Below are 24,167 nucleotides of genomic sequence, written 5' to 3'. Positions count from 1 at the left end.
ACGAGGATTGCTTGCTGGCACAGCAGGGCTGGTGGGACATGGGGGCTGTGGGCAGGGAGGCTGAGAAGGGTGAGCTGGAGGCCAGGAGCCCCATCAGAGGTGCTTGCTGTGCCGTCCACAGCCATGAAGTGGTGCCAGATCCATGGGCTGGCCTGCCAGGCTGGGTGCTGGGAAGCAGGACGTGTGCCCCAGAGCAGGGAGTTAAACTGCCAGAGGGAGCAGAGCCAGAGCTCTTTGCCAAACCGCAGAAGTTAATTTATGACTCCAAGCAGAAGTGCAACGCCTCTGCTCCCTTTGCTGTCAAAGAGCGTAGTGAAAGCGTTTTGGGTTTTTATACTCTGACCGGACCAAACTGGCACTTGCCAGCCACCAGCACATGGCCCTTCAGCATGAGCATGGACCCCAGCCCCGGCAGAAACTGGGGGGCAACAGCACGTGCACTCCATGCAGCCCCACACACCCCAACGCAAAACCCACCAGCGTCCTGTAGGATCCCATTCCTGCTGTGGCACAACATGGAATTTCTAATGCAATAGCAGACTGGGACAAACAGCCCACCATTCCCAGAACCCACTCCGTGTACACCTCACCACCCCAGGTGATCCAAAGGCCAGGTGGGAGAAGGCAACTAAGGATTCCCAGTGGTTAAATGCCAACACAGCCCCAACAACGGCTGCAGCACCCAGTGCTGCTGCCCAAGCAGCCGTGCTGCAGGCAGCCGTGCGCCTGGGGATGGCAGTGCTGGATGGAGAAGATGCGCTCTTTCTGGTCCCCTTGCAAGAGGAGGATAAAAAGCAATTTGCTTTGACTTAGGAGGGGATACAATCTGCCGTCAACAGGCTCCAGTGGGGCTATAAACACCCACGCCGGGTCGCGCTGCGCTCACTGGGCTTTCCCAGGCAGCCCCGCTTCCCCAGGATGTGGCACTGCACCAGGGAGAGAGGCTGTTCCAAGGGGAGGGGGCTGCCCTGAAATGGTAGGGGATGCAGCAGCAGCCAAGAGCAGAGGTGGGATCCCACCCAAGCCACGCTGGATGGAATCGCCGTGGAAGTGTGAAGTACTGGGGACTTCGTACCAGGCCCTGAATGAAGTTGGCCTTTAGATGAATCCAACAGCCTGACCATCTGCCTAAGCGTATACAATGTCAGCTTTGCTATTTTGGTATATTAAGCTGATGATTACCATTTTGAAATAATGATAAACAACAAGAAAAGGAAGCAATCTAAGCAGAAATGGTCAGTCCTCGTGTGGGAGCATGTCACAAGACACTCCAGATACTTTGGTACTTGAAATTGTCTTGTGAAAAGCCCCAGATGGTTTGACCAGACGTCTTGTTTATTATAGTCAGTTTTGTAATAGTCAAAAATACCTCTCTGGGGCTCCTCCCTGAGCCCTGGCCAGGCTTGGGACAGAATCCAACAGGGGGAAGTTGCTCCAGATGTTTCCGCCTTTGAAATCATGAAAGGTGCTTGTTCAACTCTGTAACAGCTGGGCCCTCTTGCAGCGAGTTTGGAGACCTCATCGACGAGGGGACGCCCTGCATGGGACTTCCCCACTGCCGGGAGAGGGTCTCCAAATCCTCACCACAACCGGGGCTTCCCTGTGACTGCGGATCTGGGCCATGGTAACGTATTAGGGCAATTGGTGATGTATTTTTCTTAATCACTATAGCTAACCTGGAGGAATAATGATTAGGTGTGTTGCCTTGCTGATCTGGTCTATTGCTTGAACCAGGGTATCATGGGTTAATCCCTTTGCATGTGCATATTGCCTAATTTTCTGTATTAACTTAAAACAAACAATAAATTAAGGTTATTCTCTTCATTGGTGTCTGTGTGCTATCTACTGACCCTGCCAATCAGCAAAACCAAGCGCCCCCTCTCCGTTAGGCTCTGGGCTCAAGCCAGGAGCAACGTGCCGACGTTGATGCACGTGGTGTGCGGGAACGATGGGGATTTGTCCGTGAAAGGGACAGCATCAAGGCCCAGGACGTGTCCCCTGCCCCTGAAGCAAGTGTCTGTCATTTTGATATGGACCCTGACAGAGCCATCGAGTGGGGGTCAGGGGGTGTAAAGGAATTATAGAGGAATGAAGGCAGGTTAATTAACATTGATAATATACAGCTGTGGGCTGGCTTCAGGGGCAGCGCGTTCGCTGTGGATAAGGTGCAGCTGTGGCTGGTTCCTGCTAAGTAGTTAAATAGCTCTAAGGGGGATGGAAGGGGAGCACTGGGTGAAGAGAGACCTGGAAGAAGCAGAGGGAGGAGAGAGAGTGAGTGTCCTGGAGGTAGGAGAGACAAGGGGAAGGATGCAGGTGAGGCAAGAAGCAGAGGGACTGGCCTGAAGAGGATGAAGAAACAGCACAGACAGTAGATGAACTGTTGAAACCTTGTGGGGGATTGGTGGCTGTGCCAGGGCAAGGTGTGGGAACTACTTATTGAAGTTAATCTGGTAAGTGATGGTAAAAGCCTTGTTACAGCTGGCTAGTTTGTTAGTGCTGTGACAAGGAGGGTATTTGTATGGGAACCCACCATAATTCTGTATTCACAGACACAATCACCACAGACAAAAAATCACTCAGATAGCTGTAATTCTACCAAAACTATGGAATGTGACTTTATTCAGTTCCTGTCCATCAAACTACATGTTTTGCCAAGATTGACACCCCCTACCCCTTGAGGATGAACCTCATCTTGGTAAGAAAACTACTGTAGTGTGGTGGCCAGAGCATGGGTGATCCTGTCCCCCTGGGTGAGGGGGTCTGTTCCAAGGCTCTCCCCCACCCCCTGGCAGCTCTGGTCCCCTGTAAATCACCCCGGCCTCACACTGGCTCAATGTACCCCCGCACAGCCCTTTCATGCAGCATGGGATGGGGCAAGCCTGGCCAGTGGTGCTGCGGTGTTACCTTCAATGGTAATTCTTCAGGCAACCAGTCACTCATCTGCAACAGCTCAGTGGCAGGATGGAGAGAGGTGTCCTCGAAGTGTGGAATAAATCTGAGCCCCCAGTTCTCAGGTTTGTGATAACTGGCTCCTGCCCCAATCAGTGTGATGGGGAGCCCCTGGGTCCTGCTCGGTTCCCTCTGGCCCCCCAGGCAATCAGGAGCTGCTGACCAGCCTGGAGCTCACTGGGGCCAGCTCCCTGTGATCCCCGGTGCCTGGGGCTGGCGTGTGGCATACTGACACACGGGCTCTGAATGCGGGTCGAAGACCCTCTATTAAAATCAAGCGAGCCTTTTCATACCTTTACAGCGGGCTGACATACCAGCCTGTAACCATGCTCAGTAATTTGCCATGTGGCTCTTTTTTTACTGCACAGACACAGCAGCTCAGCAGCTCCCTTATCTACAAGGCCACAAGCTCTGCTGACGATGTCCTGTATCTTAGTTTCCCTTGTGGCTCCCATGGCCTCCTTCCAACGAGCACAACTGCGTCCTCTTCCCTGGGTCTGTCTTTGTTCACTGATGCTGTCCTGATTACACCTATTTGTAATAAGATTTTTATCCATCTAGTTAAGCCTAATCCACTAAAAAGATTTCTGAAAATATTAAAACCATAATTTTGTTGTAATTTCTGTTCTCCTTCTTGCAAGTTTTTGATACTTTTGTGAATAGATTCAGAATGACCAGACAGATTCATACAACAAAGCCCATCAAAATGCTGACAACCATGACCCTGCGCTAACAATAAAAACTGCTGTGGCTCTCTTCTGCAGCGTAGCACGCCTCACTGAACTGACATCCAGCAATAGTCCACTTGGGGCCAACGAAGTCACACAAGTTTGTTTCGCAAGCCAGTAGCCAGGCTTATTCAAGGTGGTTAGTGCTCGTGCTGCTCCTACTCCTGGAGCCAATATAGATGCTGCTATAATTTCACCAGAGCTCCAAAACTTTATATTATCCTTACAATCAGTTTGCAAGGCATGTGTAGCATGTTTGTGGTGGTGTAACTTCTGAGTTATAACCATGGATGCATTGGGTGTTAACAAGGTTAACCTTCCAGTGCTACGTGGTCCTCCTTTCGTATGGGCAGGAGTGCCAGGCCATGTGCAATCTCCACAAATTAGAAATAATCCTGTGGGCAGTTTAAGTGGGCGATTGCTAGACTTCGATATGTTGGGAGAAGTACAATTACCCCAAGCACTAGCATTTCTATATGCAGGTATGGTAGCATTTAGCCATTGAATTGTTTTTGTATCATTTTTGCCTGTATAGCTAAAATATAAACGATAATCCCTTTTTACAGATCCTATTAAGTCCAGTTCCTGTGGTTCAGTCCCACCGTACAGTAAATATGGAACCCAACCATCCTAATTGTTAACCACATCGCCAAACTCCTTAGCCGCATCCTCTTGTCCTGAGGGGATGGGCCAACCTTCGACAGGTGGTCCAGACAGACAGGTTGTAAAAGGATTTTCCGGAGAAGCGGTTGGTAGACATAATATGCCCTGTCCCGTGGGATTGGCCAAGGTTACCCAGATGTCGGGTTTGGGTTGAGGTGGGATCCATATTGATGCAGCTGATGTCGTGGCACAGATGATGGCGATGACTGAGGTAACGATGGTTTGATCCATCAAGCAGGCACTCATCTTGGGCCAGAACCGTTTCACTTCTTGGATTGTTTGTTTTGATTCCGCAGCAATTAAGATGTCATCCATATAATGGTAGATTAGAACATTTTCAAAATACTCTCATATTGGTCTTAAAACTGCCACTACACATTGTTGGCGGAATGTGGGGCTGTTATTCGTGCCTTGCGGCAACGCTTTCCGACAGCAGCTTTGATGTGGCTCTGCAGCATTGATGGAAGGTACAGAGAAGGCAAATTCACGGTTCATCTTGTGAGGCGCGAGGTATGTGAAGAAACAGCCTTTTAGGTCACTGACGGTGAGAGCCCATGGTTGTGGTAACACTGTCAGTGAGGGGAGCCCAGGCTGCAGAGCTCCCATATCTGCAGTGACCTCATTTATTTTTCCTAGATCATGTAAAAGCCTCCAAGAATTAATTTTCTTCTGCATCACAAAGACAGGCGTGTTCCATGGGCTAGTTGTGGGGGCTGTGCAACCACCCTCTAGCTGTTCACCCACCAGCCTGTGTAGCTGCAGCAGTTTTTCTTTCGGGAGGGGCCACTGATCTCCCATGGGGCTCAGTGGAGGCTCCAGGTCAGTGGTGGGACCTGCAGGACAGCAGCCCCCGGGCAGAGCCCGTGCCGAGGAGTGCACCCCATGGCCTGCACAGCCCCTGCCCCACAGGGCAGGAGGTCCAGGCAGCACGTAGCAGCTGGTCAGAACAGATCTCCCATCTGGTCCAATAATGGCAACAAGCACTTTACTGGGTTTTGGGAAAGTCTGACCACCAATTCCCAATAAGGAAGCACCAGCATCCACCGAAGGCCACTGACCAGGCCAGTGTGACACAGAAAAGACAGCGACATCTGCTCCACTATCAGTGATTCCTCACATAGTAATTCTTGTCTGTCCTGGCTGTAAAGTGCAGGATGATTTGGGTCGATCCACAGTTAATTGTCGAGTCCAATAAGTTTCTGGCAACCCTGTAGATCCCAGGTTGCTGAGCCTGGCGCTGTGCGGGTGGCGCTGGGTGAGTGGGGCAGCAATGCCCCCACTGCACCATTTGGCTCCTGCTGGCACCGCACACGGTGGCACTGGTGCCCATGGCGTTACTAGTATTTCTGCCTTGCAGTCAGCGCCTGTGGCCCCAACAGCACAACGAGGCCTCTCAGTGTGGGGCTGGTCCCCTTGGCAGCGCTGCCCCCCCACTGGGCGGACGCTGTGTGCCCCCTGGAACAAGCCCATCGTGTCTGGGGCTGCAGGTGTAGAGGTGGCTGGGTGGCCTGGGCACCGCCTGCGAGGCCACTCGGGGGGGCATGGGGGAGGGTCTGCTGCCATAGCTGGGGGGCGTGAGGGTGATCTGCTGTCATAGCGGGGGAGCATGGGGGTTGATCTGCTGCCATAGCGCGGGTGGGGGGCATGGGGGGTAACTGCTGTCGTAGCGCGACCCCTCGTGGCGCTGCGCTTGCGGTTCCGCGCTAAGGCTGGGGACCGGCCGTCCCGGTCAGTGGTGACCGACACCGATCTGCGGAACGCGCCCTTCGCCGCGCGGGCAGATCCCAGGCGCCCCCCCCACTCCCCGAGCTTCCCCTTGGGACAGCCCTTGGTCATCTGCTTTCCCTTGAGACAGCCCTTTCGCAGGGGCCGTGCTGACCGCACCAGAATGTTGCCGGGACTGAACTGCCAGTGCAGCGAACGTTTCCCTGAGCAGGGACACCGTATTGCCCAGACCCAGCACTCCTACAAGCATTCAACATATCATCCATGCTAGGATTCCTTAAAGGTTGTAGTACTTACTGACAGTCAGCGTTGGCATTTTCAATAGCAAATTGTTTAAAAAAATACTCACGTACTTGCTCATTATCAATCGGCTTTTCCAATGCCTCATTAAGTCGGTCTAAAAACTTCATAATTGGTTCATTTGCTTCTTTTTTAATACGGACAAAAGTCTGCCCCTGTTTACCGGCTTCAGGGACAGCTTTCAAAGCATGGAGTGCCAGTTGTTTAACTTGATGCAAACCTAACTGGCAAATCCTAGCTTGTGCAGCACTGGTGCTATGTTCAGCTTGCCCTAGTGATACATCGGCATTGACCACTCGCAATGGGTCGTGCACCCCCAACACTGAGTTCTCAGCAGCTTGGACACCTGCAAGCTGCTTCATTTTTGACTCCCACATACTGTATTGCACGTCTGTCATTATCAAGCGAAACAACATTTTAAAATCATTTGGGGTAAACACATGAGTATCACAGAGAGATTGTATCAAACGGGTTGTATAAGGAGCCCCAAGCCCATGGCCCGTCACTGTTCACCTGATCTCTTTGGTAAGAGCATATGAGACTTTCCCATCGTGGGTCTTGATCAGGCATATACACCACAGGGAAAGCACGCAGCACAGCTGTGTCCCCTGCTCGTCTCGCTTCCCCCTTTACAGCCACCCATTTATCATGAGGAACTGGAGGATATAAATCAGGCTTCTTCTCTGGATAAATAAGGCCTGGGTCAAAAGGGTCATCCAGGTCATGATTATCTGGTAATAGAGCCACAAGAGCAGTAGCATCAGGTTTAGTTTTTGGTCTTATGGCAAGGTCTGCCAAAGGGGGTGGCGGAGAAGGAGCTGAAGATGCTGCATCTACTTCCTTTGCTTGTGAGCCAACATGAGCTTTTAAAGTTTCAAAAATAATTTGCCAAGGGCTCAACAAAGTGGCTGCTACCTTATCATTTTTTGTAGCACAGTCCTATAGTTGGACGCCTATTTTATCCCAAATCTCTGGAGTATAAATGTTAGTAATATTAATGGGTGGGTTGGCTTTTGATGTCCATAGAAGAACGTGTTTCAGTTCTTCCTCATCTACTTTCTTCCCATACTTCTTAAGAATATTAGTAAAGACTTGTAAAACAGTGCTCTGCTCCTCTGTTGAAGCAGTCCCTGTAGTTCTCAGCAGCTTACCTTTGTCCTGCGGTGGGTTATGGAGCACGCTGGATACACCGCCCCATGGTGCGTGGTCCCGTGGTTCAGCTGGGCTGTGCCACCGGACTGACCGCCAGTCGATTTCAGGCCCCGTGTTTGTCACGCACTGGTCATAAACCACAGCGAGGTTGTTGCTCGTATTCTCAGAAACAGAATTAAGACTCAAAATGGAGTCAAGTGCCAAGGAACTTTTATTTGCCCGACAACTGGTTTGCAAGCGTAAGAAAAGAGGAAGGAAAATGAAAGAAGGAAAAGAGAAGAGTTAATTGCAATAGGTACCACTGCGGCGCTAGGGTGTCCCAGCAGTCTGACCTCTCCAGTCTGGTGGAGAAAGAGATCTGCCGCTGATGCAGGTACCACACACACACAGAGGACCCAAAAAGAATGAACGAACCGTGGTGTTTGTTGTCACTGTTCTTTTATGGAGTTGTCTTGTTGAATATTAATTATTTTTCTCAGAACCATTTTGCATATTCCAGGAGCTGGTTTGCATAACCCCACACACACACACCCCCACACACACACACACACCCCCACACACACAGATCGGGGTCAGTGGCCCCCCCCAACCTTCCAAACCCCAGCTCTGGGCACATGTGGAAGAGTTACATGAGAGTTCCTGGAACCAGCTCTGCGTTCAGGCTCAGCAGGAACAGGAAAGCCCTCACCTGGCAGTTAGACCCCGTGCCGTTGCTGTGGCAGTGAGGTTCTTCGGGGTTTGATGTCCTGGCAATGCTGAGACAAACAACTGACTCAGCCTCTCACAGCGCTGGGCCATGTGTGGCATACTGACACACGGGCTCTGAATGCGGGTCGAAGACCCTCTATTAAAATCAAGCGAGCCTTTTCATACCTTTACAGCGGGCTGACGTACCAGCCTGTAACCATGCTCAGTAATTTGCCATGTGGCTCTTTTTTACTGCACAGACACAGCAGCTCAGGAGCTCCCTTATCTACAAGGCCACAAGCTCTGCTGACGATGTCCTGTATCTTAGTTTCCCTTGTGGCTCCCATGGCCTCCTTCCAACGAGCACAACTGCGTCCTCTTCCCTGGGTCTGTCTTTGTTCACTGATTCTGGCAACTGGCTCAACAAACACCCTCACCAGCGCTCCCCGTGAGCCCTGGTACCCGGGGCCGGCGCTCCCTGTGGTTCCCGGTGCCCGGGGCTCCCCACCGCTGGGACCGAGGCTCCCAGTGCCCGGGACGGCCGTTGCCGGGGGCTCCCCATGCCCGGCGTCAGCGCTCCCCACACCTGGGGCTCCCCGCGCCCGGGCAGGATGCTCTGGTACGCGGATCCCCTCGCCCGAGGGTCCCCTCGCCCGGGGCCGATGCTCCCCGTGGGTCCCCGTGCCCGGCGGCCCGGCTCCCGCCCGCCGCCGCCGCGTCCCCACCGCCCCTTCCGGGCGCGCCGAGGCGGGGCCGGCGCCATTGCGGCTGCGGGCCGGGGCGCGCTCGGGCGTCGCAGCCGCCGGCCCGGGCAGCGATGCAGCGGGTAAGGCCGGGCGGGAGGCGGCGGGGGGTCGGGCCGCGCTCGGCGGCAGCACCGGACGGAGCCCCCCGGGTCTGCGGCTGCCGGTGCCCGGGGGCGGGGGGGCGGGCAGCCAGCCCTCGGCCCCGCGTCTGCCTGTGGCCATGGGGGGTCCCGGGCAGCCCCCGGCCCCATGTCTGCCGGTGCCCGTGGGGGGGGTTGGGCTCCGGCCTGCAGCCCCCCGGCAGCTGCCGCAACCCCCGGCCCCGCTCCCGGTGCAGGCAGGCTGTGGCCCGGGCCGCCCTGGCCGGGCTCGGCGGTGGGGGCCCCGGGTCTGGGGCGGCGGGACCCTCGGGGCTGGCTGCGGAGCCGGGACCCCCCGGCTGGACACAGCGGTGCCGCGGCAGCCCAGCGGCAGGCGGCCCGGCGGTGGGGACGCGGCAGGGCCGGGGCGCGGTGCTGGCACCCCCGACGGGGCGGCTGGCGCCCCTCAGCCCCGGCGGCCCCTCAGCCCGCGCCCTGTTTTGCAGGAGCAGGTGCCGGTGACGTTCGAGGACGTGGCCGTGTACTTCTCCCCCGAGGAGTGGGCACAGCTGACGGCGTGGCAGCGGCGGCTCTACCGGGAGGTGATGCTGGACAACTACGACCTGGTAGCCAGCCTAGGTAAGCGGGGGCGCCGGGGGTGCCCCAGGACGGAGCCGGCAGCGCTGCCGGGCCGGGAGCACGGCCAGTGGCTCAGCCGGGGGTCCACGGGCTCAGCCGGGGGTCTGCAGCTGGAGCCCCTCGGGCCAGCCGCGCGGGCAGAGCTCGACCTGCCGTCTCTCCATGCAGAGCGGGACCGTGGCGTGCCCGCTGCCCCCCCCCGGGCCTGCCGAGTCCGTCCCTGGTCTGTGAGGAATAACTGCTGCAGGTACCCCGGCCCCGCTGCCCTCCACCCTGGCCCCCCCCTGCTTTGCTGCCATGGCTGGGGCTGGCGCCGGTGACTCCCCAGGGCCCAGACGTGGCAGCCCCCTGGCCCCACTGCTCCCACAGCCGGCATCCCTGGGGCACGGCCCCCGGTGACAGTGACACCCCTCGGGCGGTTGGGGGGATGCTGAGGTTCCTCTCTCCCGCACAGGCTTCAAATCCAAGCGCATCCACAGAATGGAGCCTGGGGAAGAGTCACATGGGGGCGTCCCTATCGGCAGGGGGGGACGGCAGACCTCCCAACGCCTCTGGCACCCGTGAGTGACTGCAGGGACGCTCCGTGTGGCTGGGGGCTCTGGGCTGGGGAATTGGTGCTGATGTAGCCAGAGACGGCAGCCTCGAGCGTGGCATGAGGCACCTGGCCCCGGCCAGATCCCGCAGAGGCGAGCTTCCACCTGACTTCCTCGCTGGGTGGGTTCAGATGTCCCACCCTGGCCCCCCAGCCCCAGCTGTCCCATGGGCATTGCAGGGGCAAGGGGAGGCCGCGGTGGATGAGGGGCTGGTGCTGTGGGCATGGGGAATATCGCGAGTCTGGTGGTGCCCCTGTGCCGGGACATCCACGCCATGACTGTGCCCCTGTTCCTGACAGCTGCCTGGGGCAGGACTGCCGGCGAGGACCTGTCTGAGGACGACGACCGGGGACGCTGGGTCCCATGTGCATCACCAGCCAGGGCAGCCGAGGAGTGGGGGTACCCCACACTCTGCTCTGGCTGGTGCGACATGGTGCCGGGGGCCTTGGCCAGGGATGCCCCGCAGGCGCTGCCGGGGTGGGAGCAGGGGGAGAAGCTGCTGGAAGTGCCTGTGGAGGGGGGTGGGGGGCTCCTCATCTGCGGCATCTGTGGGCAGAGCTTCGAGGATGCAGCCAGGCTGAGTGTGCACCAGCGTGAGCATATGCGCCCAGCGCCCTCCTACCAGTGCAGTGCCTGCGGCAAGGCTTTCCGCCACCATTGCAACCTCCTGACACACAAGAAGCACCGGGGCCGGCGCCGGCACACCTGCATGGGGTGCAGCAGGACTTTCTGCTTGAAAGGGGACCTGCTGCGGCACCGGGCAAGCCACGGCGGTGACAGCGGCTACGCCTGCCCACTCTGCCGGGGCAGCTGCCGCCATAAACGTGACCTGCAGGCGCATCGCAAGGGGCACGCTGGCGCTGTGTGCCGCAAGTGCCCCGAGTGCGAGAAGCGCTTTGAGGACGAGGCCAGCCTGAGCCAGCACCGGGCTGCCCACTCCGAGGAGCGGCCCTTCCTCTGCAGGCGCTGCGACCGCAGCTTCAGCTGGAAGGAGAGCCTGATCATCCACCAGCGCAGCCACGCACAGGAGCGCTCCCACAAGTGCCCCGACTGTGGCCGCGGCTTCAGCCGCAGCGGGAACCTGCTGGTGCACCAGCGCGTGCACACAGGCGAGCGGCCCTTCGCCTGCCCCCAGTGCGACAAGTCCTTCTGCAACAAGGCCAACCTCATCACGCACAAGAAGCTCCACCGACGCTACAAGACCTTCTCCTGCTCCCAGTGCTGTCTGGGCTTCAGGTCCAAGAGCAGGCTGCTGCTGCACCAACAAGTGCACGGGGAGGGGGATGAGGGGACCCTCAGGGCGGGAGACGACTCTCAGGACTGCCAGCAGTAGCTGCGGCCACCTTGACAGGGGCTTATCCCTGTGCTGAGGGGCCATGAAGGCTGTGGCAGGGTGGGAGAGGATGTGACTTTGCGGTGTTCTGCCTGCTGCCTCCTCCCCGTCGCTCAGCCCCAGGGCACATCCAGGACCTGTGAGCCCCACTCCGCACTCCTTTGGACCTCAAAAAAATCCCTCCAAGGCACTTCTCAGTTCCCCCAGTCCCACTGGTGCCCTGTATTTAAAGCCAGAAGAGAGCGATGCCAGTGTGAGGTCTGGTCTCTGGCAGTGGGGTGGAAGGGCCCCATCCTGTGCTGGGGGTGGCAGCCCAAGAGCCTTTCCCTGCTGCCCAGCGCCCTGGTCTTCCCCTCAGAGCAGTGCCGGGGGTGGGCTGGGTGGCTTGGGGGATGAACAGACCCCCATCCCGACCCACTCCCAGCAGCGCTGCCCATTGGCACGGGCTGGGCGAAGCCGGGGGTGGCCACCTCGTCCCCTGTCCCCCTTGCCCAGCTGGGGCTGTTCACCAGCAGAGCTGTGCCAGGCTCCACGGGAGCTGTGAGCCCAGCTGGGGCTGTGGGTTGCCCAAAGCTGGGTGTGCAGGGCCTGGGGACCCTGCAGTGCAAAGCTGGGGTGCAGAGCATGGCCATGTGCCCAGCCAGTGGGACCCCTGGTCTGCTGGAGCATGGCCCCCCGGGGTTGGTGGGCTGTCCCGGCTCTACCTGGGGCTCAGGCTGTGATCCCTCCCCCACAGGGCTCGGAGGCATGGGGCAGCTCCTGGGGGTCCTTGTGGGGACACAGCTGTCCCTGTACCAGTGTCCCCAAGCCCAGACACGTGTGTGGGGGGTTGTTCCTGCCCCGTAGCGCTGCCCAAAGGGAGGGGCAGCACTTGGGTAGCTGAGGTGGGAGTGGGACCCCCCAGGCTTGTCTTCTGTGGCCACTCTGCTGCCAGGGTGCAGAGCAGGGCCCTGGGCAGCTCCCGGCGATGCTTGGGGACACGGTTACCCATCACTCCTGGGAGGAGTGGGCCGGGGTCTGCTGTGCCAGGTTGTGGTGAGCTGGTGTGGGGAGTTTCTCACTGTCACAGCATCGTGGTCCCAGGGCCTGTGAGCACAGCAGTGGTCACCATGCCAGGTATCTCTCGAGGGTGAGAGTCCCTGTGTGCCTTTGGTCCACATGGCCTGAGGGCTGGGGTGCCTGGCAGGGAGATGGATGCATGGCCCCGTGCCCTGGACGTGAAACGTCTGGAATAGGGTGTCATGAGTGTGCCCGATCACTTGTCAAAGGACACTGTAATCCCTGCAGCTGTGGGCACACCGGGCTGCCGGCAGGCCCAGCACATGGGCCAGGCTGTGGCTGGAGCTGGTGCTGGGGCTCCCACTTGCAGTGAGGGCATGGCTTTTGCTCCCCGAACGTTGTGGTGCTGGTCCCCAGAGCAGAAGGTGCCAGTGCTGTGGGGTGGTGGAGCCTGGGCGCAGAAATCCAGCTGGATTTTCCTCAGAGATGGTGCTGCTGGCTGCCCAGCTCCTCTGGGCCTGTTGCATCCCCTTGTGTGCTCGTGTCCCAGCACTCACTGGCAGGAGCTGAAGAAAAAGCAGATTTTAGTGGTTGCAACTCAAGGGTCTGTGCGTGCTGCTCACCTCCCTGCCCCTGAGTGCCACGGTGGGGCAGCTGGCTTGGCATGGGCATGGTGGCATGGGTCCGGCGGGGTGAGGGTGGGACACAATCCTTAAGGCAGTGAAGGACACCCCTGAGATCAAAGCCACCTTTCAGCAAATGGGTTCCCTAAACTGTGCAGGGCTGATGACACGACACAAAGGGCTGAGTTGTCCTGGGTGCCCCGACATGTCCCCAGGAGCGTCCTGGGACCCACTGCATTCTGAGCTGCCTTGTACATTAGAGATGGGGGCAGTGCCTGGGGCGAGGGGTTGCTTCTCCCAGTCTTGGGGAGCGTGGCCACTGAGCCCAGGTTGTGGCTTTTCCCTCGGGCACCACCCAGCAGTGGTTCCCCTGTCCCCAGGGAAGTGGCAGTCTGCTGGTGTGTTTGAAGTCACAGAGCACCATGCCCTCAGTGCTTGCTCATTATTTAATAAATTGCTTTGGCAGGAACGTGGCTGTTGGTTTGGATGAGTAGTTGCCAGTGCCGCAGCAGCACCCAGTGAGCAAGTACGCTGCTCTCCTCCTCCTCTTCCTCCTCCTTCTCCAGTGCGGGACCAGCTGCTTAGCCCAGCCTTCCCCAGTCCTTGGCCTGGCATTGCCCAGGGACCCCCAAAGGTGTCTGTTCCCGAGGGCTGGAGGGACTAGGTGCCATTGGACTAGGTAGTTGCTGTAGGTCCCTTCCAGCTGAAATGTAACATAACATAACATGATATAACATAATGTAATACAATACAGTACAATACAATACAGCATGCTGTGCTGTTCTCTGAACTATGGCCTCGAAGGCAACATGCATCAGAGAGGGGCTGCAGCAGCCAGTGCTCACGTACTGGGGCAGCCCCCCAGCCCAGCAGGGGCAAGTGCTGGCTCAGTGAGCCCCTGCGCTTGCCCACTGTCACACCAGGAACCATGCACCGGCCATGCTGCCCTGCCTGTGCCCTGCCTGCTGCAGGGTCATGCTGCCCTGCCTGCTCCCTGCTAGCCAAGCTGTGGGACCGGTGGCTGAGGCCAGGCAGGCAGTGCCACAGCCACTTGCCATTTTGGTGCTGGCTCCTTCGTCACTGGAGTGGCCATGCTGTGCACTGGTGCAGGGAGCCAGGAATGGCCGCCAGGCCCCTCTGTCAGAGGCTCGTCCAAGTTTTGCAGTGAATCAAACTCAGTCTGGGGGGGCTGCCCTGGGGCAGGGGTCCATCCTGCGAGGGCCTCTGCTGCTGGCATGGGACGCTCAACCTCCTCCAGCTGGAAAATGCTTGGAAAATACAAGTATGTTAGTACTCAGGTGTACTTATTTGCACTTACTACTGCTTACTAGTCCTTGCTCGTACTTGTTAGTAGTTCCTTGTACTTACTAGCACCTATGAATAGGCGCAGGGGTGCAGCCCCTGGCCCCATGGCTGGCGGTGGGTGCTTGGAGCCCCACTCCACGGGTGCTGCTCCCCAGCCCTGCTCTGGGGGCACTGAGGCCGGAGCTGCAGCTGCACGTGGAGGGCATGGCCACTCCGCACACCTGCTCGCATTGTCTGCCCAGAGCTCCCAGGCCCAGCAGAGCTTGGCAACGACTCTATAACATGGTGCTAAGTGATGGCTGGTGGTGGAGCCCCAGGAGCGGCGGTGCTGCCCACTGTGGTGCCCGTCTTGGTGGAGAACGCACACCGCCTCCCTGCCCTGCTCATGTTGCCCAGCCACTCACCAGACACCCCACCGTTTGCTTTTTTACCAGCAATGGAATAATGCACAGTAATGGCAAAGCCAACACTATGCTCCCCAGGGGCTGTGGGCACCCGTCCCGTGGCCGCAGCCCGGCACGGTGCCAGGAGCTGGCAAACCGGTGGCTGCCACTGGGCACCCAAACTATGCCCTTGACTGCCTGGCCGGTTGCTCACCCTGCGCGCCCCCCACCAGCCCCACCGCCCCGAAGCCGCCGCCTGCGCCGTGGGCGCCGGGGCCCCTCTGGCCGACCCTCGGCGGCTGGGCACCGAGTCCCGGCGGGTGTCCCGGTCCCCACAGCCCGTCGCTGAGCCGGGGGGTCCAAGGAGGGCGGCAGCAGCCACCGCTCCCCGGGAGCCAGCAGGCAGCGGGGAGGAGGCGGAGGCTGGCTGCGACCCCTTACCGCAGCCGCCCCGTACCGCCGGTACCCCGCACCTCCCGGTGCCCCCCCGCCCCGTACCGCCGGTGCCCCGTGCCCCCAGTGCCCCCCGCCCCCGCCCCGGCCGCACTACAGCTCCCGGCAGGCAGCGGGCGGAGCCTTTGTCCTGCCGCGCCCGCCGCGTCCTGCGGCCTCGGCCCGCGCCGGCAGCGCCCGGTGAGCGCGGGGGGGGCGCGGCACGGGGGGGGGGCACCGGAGCAGGCGAGGGGGGGACACGCCAGGCGGGGGGCACCGGAGACGGGGGGGTACCGGGAGAAGGGACACCGGAGCAGGCGGGGTGGGGGGGGTACCGGGAGAGCGGACACCGGCGCGGCGGGGGCGGGGGGGGACACCGGGAGGGGGGCATCGGGCCAGGCGGGGGGCACCGGGAGCGAGGGGTACAGCGTGCGGGGCTACCGGGGCCCGGCCGCCTCCCGCGGCGGTGCTGGTGCCTGGCTGAGCCCCCGCCCCCCGAGACCCCCCGCCCCCGGGACGAGCTCCAGTCCGGGCCGTGCTCGCCGGGGGCCGCCACCGCCGGCCGGGCGGGGAGGGGGGGCGCGGGACCAGGGGGGCCGGGGGGGCAGCGCCCCGAGGGGGGTCCCCCCAACCCTGCTGTGACGCAGGGTGGGCGGCGTGGCCGCCTCTCCCGGCCCCCTGCCCCGCGGGGTGGGGGGCAGCACCCGGGGCTCCCCGTGGCCCCGCGGAGAGCTGCGGGCTTGCGGCTCCCGGCTGGCCCCTGCCCGGAGCTCCCCCGCAATCCCCCGGCCGGGGGCACCGGAGGCAGCCCCAGCAGCCCCCAGCCCTGTGCCCGCTTGCCCGGCGCTGCCCGTGGCAGGACCCCCGCCCGCGGGGGCGGCCAGCCAGCCAGGAGGAGGGCTTGGGGGGGGAGAGGCCCCGCACGGTTCCCGCCTGCCAGCGCTGGTGGCGCTCCCCGAACCGCTCGGTGGTCCGTGCCATGATGTCTGGGGAGCACCCAAGGGGCCCGTTGCCCTTCCCAGAGCCACCGGGGTGGGGTGCACCCCTGCACCCCCCAGCCCCTGCGCTCGGGTCTGGGCCCCGGTGCTGCTGGTGACTTTGGCACGATGCTTGCCTTCGCCTGGCCTGGAAGCCAGAGGCACGGGGGCTGGGGGGGCTGCGGGGGGTGCGTGGCTGCTGCACATGGCAATTTGGGCAATGGTAGGGTGAGCTGGCACCGTCCTGTGCCACCCTGTGCCGCATCACACCCACGCCACCCTCCTTGGCCCTGCCGACAGCCAGGGACGGGCAGGGGGCAACTGGGGTCTGGGGCAGGGGTCAGGGGGGTAGTTGGCACAGCCCGGGCTGCCAGAGTGGAGGGGATGAGGGGAGGCTGGAAGAGACTTTCCCATCACTCGGGCAGTTTCTCTGGGAGGCAGTGCCAGGACCCCACCGATGGAGCCAGAGGAGAAGTCGTGGAGGGGGGACCTGCCGGATGCCTGTGACACAGGTGAGGCTGCCGAGAGCTCCTGTGGGGACCCAGCTGCCCTGGCACCACAGGGACCTCGCAGCTGCCGGCATGATGCCGTGCTGCCCAGGAGCCCGAGAGCAGCTCTGTCTTCCTCAGGAAAGGGCTGGGCTAGTGTGAAGCATGAGATCGTGGTGAAAACGGAGCCAGAGGATGAGTCCTACGTCAGCTGTCACCAGGGCCTGGATGCCACTGTCCCCAGGGTTCCCAGCACTGGTGAGCAGAGCAAGGGGCTGGGGGCTCAGCAAGACCCGCAGCCCCTGGGGGATTGAGTCCCTGGTTCCATACCAACTGCTGTGGCTGGTGTCCCATGCCAACTGCTGTGGGTGGCATCCCGTACCGACTGCTTAGGGCGATATCTGTGTGGGAACATGGGAAAGGCCACTGCACCCGGGAGCTTTGCTCGCACAGTATGTGCCCAGTGCTGATCAGTAACCAGGTATTCCCTCCTGGAGGAAACGGGGTGGTTCCTTCTCTTGCACAAATATTTGATGACTCCAGGTGTCCTGGTTCCCCAGGGCTCTCTGGCCAGGGCACCCACCTCCTTTCCCGCAGGAGTGTCCCAGCACCAGGAGATACCCAGTGGCTGTGGGGAGCTCCTGGGAACCCAGGATTTGCAAGTGGTGCCTGGAGCCGGTGTCAGCACTGGCAGAGCACAGGGACGTCTCCAAGCACAGAGTCTGTCCCCACAGCAGACACACCGCGCTTTCCCCCTGGCAGGCATCAAAGCGGAGACCAGCATCAAAAGCGAGCCTGGGGCCGAGGCGTACGGCAGCGGCTGCCCTGGCTGCCAGGAGCGGGACGCACCGCACCACCATGCTGCCAGTGAGTGGAGCTGGGGTCCGGGGGAGTGCAGCTGGCGTGTTCCAAGGCTTTGCAGGCTGCAGGAGAGGTGCTGGGGGCCAGGGTGGGTGGGGGGCTGGGCAGGGAGTCAAGCTTGGCAGCGGGCACCCAGCCAAGCACCTTGATCCACTTCACCTGCCCACTGGCCTGATGCTGTCTGCTCTGCCTGCCTGGAAACTCTGCCTGTTGTGGCTGTCCCCTGCCTCCCTGGGGATGGTGACACTGTCCCCTGCCTCTCTGGGTGTTGGGAGAAGGGTTTGCTGGAGTCAAGAAGACGCTCAATATGAGTTACGCATCTTGCTCAACTTTATTATTTTCTAACACTACTTATATAGAACCGATACACATGCATATTCGTAAAGCAGAAATATAATTGGTTAGTAGTTCCTAAACGCGCGTGGTTCTCACACCCCTAATTATCATGACTAAAATAAGCATTCTATCCATGTAGCTAATTGTGTTGCTGTGCTTCAGCCTTGTAGTTTGTTACTCCCTATTTTCCCATACCGGTCCCTATCTTTCTTGGCCCTGCACCTGCTTTCCCAGCAGCTGTAGCTTGTTACAGCCACGGCCTGTTGGCACAACATAATTACTTGGTCTCAGGATTCAAGAACAGCTCAAGGCTACCTTTCTTGTTAACTTCAGCACGGCAACTTCAGTGCAATTCTGATTACAGGCCTATTCTAATACCAGGCCTGGATTGTGCAGATCTTCAGAGATTCTAAGGCCATGCTTCTGCAGCCATTCTTTTACACCTGGGGATGGTGGCACTCTGTCCTGTGCCACCCTGGGCATGGCAAGACTCTGATCTGTGCCTCCCTGGGGATGGTGACACTGTCTCGTGCCACCCAGGGCATGGTGACACTGTCCTGTGCCACCCTGGGGACAGTGAGGTCCCACAAGAGCCCAGCCCTGCCCTCCCTGCCGGCAGTGCTGCCAGCCAGGGCCCAAAGCCCACTGGCAGCTGCCTGTGCCTGCCGAGCACCACGCTCTCCCCGTGCAGGTGATGCCAGGCCCGAGGTCATCGTGAAGGTGGAGCCAGAGGAGGAGTCACACATTGGGTGTCCCCAGGATCTGGCTGGCCCAGGTGCTCCCAGCCACTGCAGCGGCGCAGGTGAGCACCGCGGGGGGGATGGGGGCGGTGTGGGTGCGAGTGGCCCGGTGTTGGTGCCGGTCACTCTGCTGGGAGCCCAGGGCGCAGGGTCCTGAAGCGCCACTTGAGCAGTGGGTTTGGCCAAAATGTCCTTACGAGGTGGGGCGAGGAGGGGCGCAGTAGGCTCGGGGAAGGAGTCTGGAAGCCAGTGGAAGCTGAAAGCTTCAACCAGAGCTGGTACAGGGACAGGCGCCGCCAGGCTTGGCTGGAAACAGCCCCTGAACCGGGCCAGAGCCTTCAGTGGTGCCCTCGGCTGGGGCCGGGGGGCTGGTGGTGCGGCACTGTGCCGGGACCCCTGCTCCCCTTGTACGCTGCAGGTGGTAGAAGGGGAAGGCAGCTGCCCTCCTCAGAGGGGGACCTTTGGCATTTGTCACCATGGAGCCACTGCCAGGCAACACGCCAAGGTGGCCACAGTGCTGAGTGAGGCTGCGGTGGAAGCCGTGGGCTGGAGGGCGAGTGGGCGGTCATGGGCAGCACCGGCAGGCGATGCTGGTCGCAGCTGCAGGATGGATTTTTCGTCTTTATGTTTGCGGCTTTATTTGGCATTTCAGTGTTCCTCGGGGTTTGGTGTGACCCTGCCACGAGCCTAACTCACACATGGTGTGCGGTGCCTGTGCTCCCCGTGCCAGTCCTGGCTGGGACTTGGCCGTGAGCTGGCAGCAGGCAGAGGTGACTGCGTGGGTGTCCCTGGAGCCATGTGGGTGTCCCCAGAGCCTCTCAGCTGCAGGAGCTGAGCCTGGGCTGCGTGGTGGGCTCGGGGCAGCCTCACTGATGGCTTTCAGTGGTTAGGGGAGCAACTGTCCCCAGGGCTGGGGCTGCACCTGACGTGGCCCCCGCAGCCCCCCGTCCCACTCCCAGCAACATTCCAGATGGTCTGGGCGAGCCACTGGTCATGCAGGTGCTGGCATTGTGCTGCGCTTCTGCCTCTCTGGGCAGCCTCGGCAGCCAGGAATCATCCCTGTCCCTGCTCGCTCCCTGGGATCCCTGCCCCGAACTCCCGAAACTGACCCCACAGTGACGCTGCTGTGCCAGCCTTGCCACTCTGCTTGGCATGTGCTGGTGCCACCTGGCTCGGGGCTCCAGAGGTGCCCCCCGTTGCAGAACAGGGACTTGGGCTTAGGCCGGGGGGATCTGTGCCATTTTGGCTGTGGGGGAGGGATCACACATGGCACCTTCGGGTGTGCTGGGCCCGAGCGGGCATGGGCCCAGCTGGGTGCCGAGGGCAGGGTGGCCTCGTCCTGCTGCTCCATCACACGGGACAGGTCGGAGGTGGGCGCAGCTCGGTGCCTGCGGGGGTGGGTGCAGCTCTGCCCAGCCCGTGCTAGGACACCCTGAGGGGGGCTGCGGGAAGGGGCTGAATGTGGCTGCAGGGGTCTCCCAGGGGATCTCTGGAGCTGCGGCAGGTAACGGTGGGGTCACCTTCTCTTGGCAGGCCCTGACGGCGAGCAGCGACCCAAGGAGGAGCCAGAGGAGGTGAAGCCAGAGGCAGCTGAGCTGGAGAAGAGCCTGGGGGCTGCCTTGGGGGGCTCGCTCGGACCCTGGCCCCGTGTCAGCCAGTGGACGGTGCAGCAGGCACAGGGCACCGTTGCTGAGCTCCGGTGCAGCCCAGCAGTGCCCAGGGAGCGACGGGCTGCCCCCGAGCCCTGGGTGCTCTGCCTGGAGAGGGGCACAGCTCCGGTGGTGCCAGTGAGCAGCACCAGGCAGAAACCTCCCTCTGCCTGCGGGGTGGGCAGTGCCATGGCCTCCGGTACCGAGCCGGCACGTCGTCCCTGTGGCCACACAGCCGAGCGTCCCTTCGCCTGCAGTGAGTGTGGGAAGAGCTTCCAGCACCGGGGGAACCTCATCACCCACTTGCGGGTGCACACAGGTGAGAAGCCCTTCACTTGCACCATCTGTGGCAAGAGCTTCAGCCAGAAGGGTGACCTGATGCGGCACCAGCGCATCCACACCGGTGAGAAGCCATTCAAGTGCACAGTCTGTGGCAAGAGCTTCTGCTCCAAGCAGACCTTCATCCTGCACCAGCGCATCCACACTGGCGAGAAGCCCTTCTCCTGCACCGAGTGTGGCAAGAGCTTCAACCGCAAGGCCAACTTCATCACCCACCAGAAGATCCACCGTGGTGAGCGCCCCTTCATCTGTGCTGAGTGCGGCAAGGGCTTCTGTGCCAAGAAGACCTTCATCCTCCACCAGAAAATCCACATCGGCGACCGGCCCTTTGGCTGCTCAGAGTGCGGCAAGAGCTTCAGCCGCAATGGTGACCTGACGCGGCACCAGCGCATCCACACCGGCGAGCGCCCCTTTGCCTGCACCGACTGCGGCAAGAGCTTCAGCCACAATGGCGAGCTGATCAAGCACCAGCGCATCCACACCGGTGAGAAGCCCTTCACCTGCACCGAGTGCGGCAAGAGCTTCAACCGCAAAGGCACCCTCATCACCCACCAGCGCATTCACACTGGTGAGCGACCCTTCGTCTGCCCCGAGTGTGGCAAGACCTTCAACTTGAAGACGACTCTGATGAAGCACAAGCGCATCCACACTGGCGAGCGTCCCTTCACCTGCCTGGAGTGTGGGAAGAGCTTCAAGTACAAGGGCAACCTCCGAACCCACCACCTCACCCATACAGTGGAGCGGGTCTACCCCTGCACTGAGTGTGGCAAGATCTTCAGCCACAAGAAGGAGCTGACAGTGCACCAGGGCGTGCACACGGAGGAGAGGATCCTCTCCTGCTACCAGGAGGGAGAGTCCTTCAACCCCTTCCTCCCCGTGCACCCCCTCCTCATGTCCTGCGCCCAGCTTCCAGTGCCACTGGAAGCCTTGTCTAAGTACAAGTAGGAGGGCTGGTGGCAGCAGGGACAGCCCACTGTCCTGCCTGTGGCACGTCCCCATGGCTCAAGCAGCCAGAGGAGGAACCAATGTCAGAGACTTGGCCCCGCTGCAGGGCCAGTGCCATGGGACACTGGCGGGTCCTGGGGACGAGGCGCTGGCTGGGGATGCCACTGGCTTTCAGCAGTGCTAGAGGGGCTGCCCTGCCGTGGCGGGGGCCAGGGGCCAGTGGCAGGGACAGGCAGCTGGGCTGGGACCCTGGGTGTGTGGGGCTGGTGGCCTGCCACCACACCAGCACCAATCACACCCCCAGGTGATGGGGGGCTTTCTATTATGGCAGGAGATGTTGTCCCCGACCCGAGAGTCCGCCGTCCTGTTTGCTGTTGGAAACCTTTTCAAAGTGGATCACAACGAGTAGGTGTGAAGAGATGGGTCCCCTTGCCAGGTTTGCTGTCCCCAATGCCGGTGCCACCATCTGTGCTGTGGCAGGTGCGGCCACCCCATCCTGTGCTGAGGGGCCCGGTGCAGCTGGGGGAATGGGGCAGGTCTGGGGCTGAGCACCCCTGTTTCCCCTCATCCCCATCAAGGATGCTGGACTCAATGAGGAGCCCATGGCTACCAGGCACAGCCCCTCACCACTATGCTCTGTGCACAGTGACCAGCCCCTGTGCGGGGGTGAGCCAGCACCCCTCTTTGTCCCCCCAAAGTCCCGTCAGGCATTTACCCAGGCATGGGTTTGGCTCCCTTCCTGCCCCAGCACTTGCTGTGTGCCGGGGAGCAGGGCCCTGCGCTTTGGGGCTTTGATGGAAACCTGAGTATTCTGCTGGGGGGCAAACCTCTTCCCTCGGCCACTGGTTCTGCAGGGGGGGCTGCTTTTGGAGGGGCCATGGAGGCAAGAGGCCCTGGGGCACACAGGGACCCTGACCTGGCTGTCTCCACAGCTTTGCCCTGGGGCTCAAGGTTATGCTTGTCACATCCCTGCCTCAGTTTCCCCATCTGTGAAAGGGGGGTAACACTACGTGCTGCCTCCCGGAGGGCGTGTTAACCCCTTCCTGACCATGCAGAGCCCCACAGAGGGCTAGTGCTGGGCTGGGGCGTGTTGGAGCTGCCAGGGACAAAGGACAGCTGGTGGCTTAGCTGACGCATAGGAGCCCCCACCATGGGACACAGTGTGCAGGGACCACATGTATTTATGGCACTGTTGGTTTTTCCTAACCTAGACACTAATAAAAAGTGCAAATGTAAGAGAACCCATTTGCTGCTTATTTCTGCTCACCCCCCGTGGGAGAGGTGGGACCCCTCATCCCTCCTTGCCAGGGGGTCCCACTGCCTCTCCCCAGCACCCAGCCCCATCCATGACTGTGGACCTGCTTGGGGGGGACAGAAGCATCGCCCCCTGCCCTGGCTCACAGGAAGGCACCTTGGCAGCACGGGGCCCAGGAAGGAACCACTCACCCAAACATTGCAAGCATCACATGCATGGCCAGCAGCCACTGGGTCACGGTAACAGCCCAGTGTGTGCAGAACCCCCCAGCTGCCCCTTTCTACCCACCACACTTTGACCTGGGCAGCACCATGCAGCCCATCTCCCTGGAGGTCGGCATCAAAAGAGTTTAATAATGAAAGAATAATAAAAAATTGTAAATTGTAAGGAAAAGAGGAAGAAGGAAAAGAACAGCTCAAGCCCTGAGTGCAGGCCCAGGTGTGAGGGGGCCACTCAGCCAGCTGCTGTCCTGACACAGGTAGTGCCCCATGCCCAACCCCCCAGAGAGGTTGCCCCCAGTGCAGTGCCCAAAGCACAACAGGGCACCCACAGCCCTGCAGTGGGACCAGGGGGGCCACACACCCCGGGGAGGGGGGGGGGGGGCGCTGAGGGGGGGCCACTCACAGCCCTGCAGTGGGGGGCCGCAGGAAGCACAGGCGTCCCTAAGGGTGGGAGCATGGGGGACACTCACATCTCACAGCATGGGGGGAGGGCATCCACGTCCCTGCAGCAAGGCTGTGGGAGGCACCCTCATCCCCGGGGGTGGGGGGGCACCTGCATCTCTGCAGCGTGTGTGTGTGTGTGTGGGACATCCCTGCAGTGGGCCCGTGGGGACGGGGCAGGGGGTGCCCCCCCATCCCTGCGCTGGGGCCATGGGGGCAGGCAGGGCGCTGCGGGAGCTGGTCTCCCACTGGTGGGACTACACCTCCCGTGGGCACCGGTGCTTACCATGCTGATGTGCCGCTCCCACCCCGGGGCTGCCTCTCTCAGCACAGGTAGGGGTGGCAGCCTGCGGTATGGGGGTGGGCACTGCCCCCACCACCCTCAGGGCTGCTGCAAATACCCCCCACCGGGCTCCCCGCTGCCCTCCCCCGCAGCCCCCCCCCATCCGGCCTGGGGAGAACTGCAATCCCACACACCAAGGGTGCTCAGCCCCCCGGGGTGCGGGGGGGTGGATGGTCAGCCCCCCAGACTGGGGGGGAATGGATGGTCAGTACCCCAAGATGGGTGCTCAGCCCCC

At 60.8% G+C, this 24,167-nt stretch overlaps 3 protein-coding genes across 7 annotated transcripts; all 3 read left to right on the top strand.

The window, feature by feature from the left end:
* The first annotated feature begins 8,936 nt into the window (after window positions 1-8,936).
* Window positions 8,937-10,697, top strand: LOC129784603 (zinc finger protein 707-like). 2 transcript variants are annotated; one of them, XM_055806416.1, is made up of 4 exons: window positions 8,937-9,030; window positions 9,537-9,669; window positions 10,124-10,229; window positions 10,562-10,697. In XM_055806416.1, exons 1-4 carry the CDS (start codon window positions 9,022-9,024, stop codon window positions 10,596-10,598), a joined length of 285 nt encoding a protein of 94 aa, XP_055662391.1. In that variant the 5' UTR covers window positions 8,937-9,021; the 3' UTR covers window positions 10,599-10,697. The 2 variants fall into 2 exon arrangements, with proteins under 2 accessions (XP_055662391.1, XP_055662390.1); XM_055806415.1 differs by lacking the exon at window positions 10,562-10,697 and adding an exon at window positions 9,838-9,916 and having other exon boundaries at window positions 10,124-10,298.
* A 166-nt stretch (window positions 10,698-10,863) lies between these two features.
* On the top strand, window positions 10,864-11,595 carry LOC114012160 (gastrula zinc finger protein XlCGF49.1-like). The gene has a single exon (XM_027786682.2). The coding sequence runs from the start codon at window positions 10,864-10,866 to the stop codon at window positions 11,593-11,595; it is 732 nt and encodes a 243-aa protein (XP_027642483.2).
* Window positions 11,596-15,467: 3,872 nt separating this feature from the next.
* LOC114012263 (gastrula zinc finger protein XlCGF57.1-like) lies at window positions 15,468-22,913 on the top strand. Of its 4 annotated transcripts, none has more exons than XM_055806395.1 (6): window positions 15,468-15,538; window positions 16,740-16,826; window positions 16,944-17,060; window positions 17,565-17,669; window positions 18,691-18,801; window positions 20,273-22,913. In XM_055806395.1, the coding sequence occupies exons 2-6, from the start codon at window positions 16,772-16,774 to the stop codon at window positions 21,670-21,672; spliced, it is 1,788 nt and encodes a 595-aa protein (XP_055662370.1). In that variant the 5' UTR covers window positions 15,468-15,538; window positions 16,740-16,771; the 3' UTR covers window positions 21,673-22,913. The 4 variants fall into 4 exon arrangements, with proteins under 4 accessions (XP_055662370.1, XP_055662368.1, XP_055662371.1 ...); XM_055806396.1 differs by having other exon boundaries at window positions 15,486-15,538; window positions 16,756-16,826; XM_055806393.1 differs by having other exon boundaries at window positions 16,740-17,060.
* The last annotated feature ends 1,254 nt before the right edge of the window (window positions 22,914-24,167 follow it).

The sequence above is a fragment of the Falco peregrinus genome, chromosome 5 (genome assembly GCF_023634155.1).
Source record: "Falco peregrinus isolate bFalPer1 chromosome 5, bFalPer1.pri, whole genome shotgun sequence".
Classification (NCBI taxonomy): domain Eukaryota; kingdom Metazoa; phylum Chordata; class Aves; order Falconiformes; family Falconidae; genus Falco; species Falco peregrinus.
This window is presented reverse-complemented; position numbering and strand designations above follow the sequence as displayed.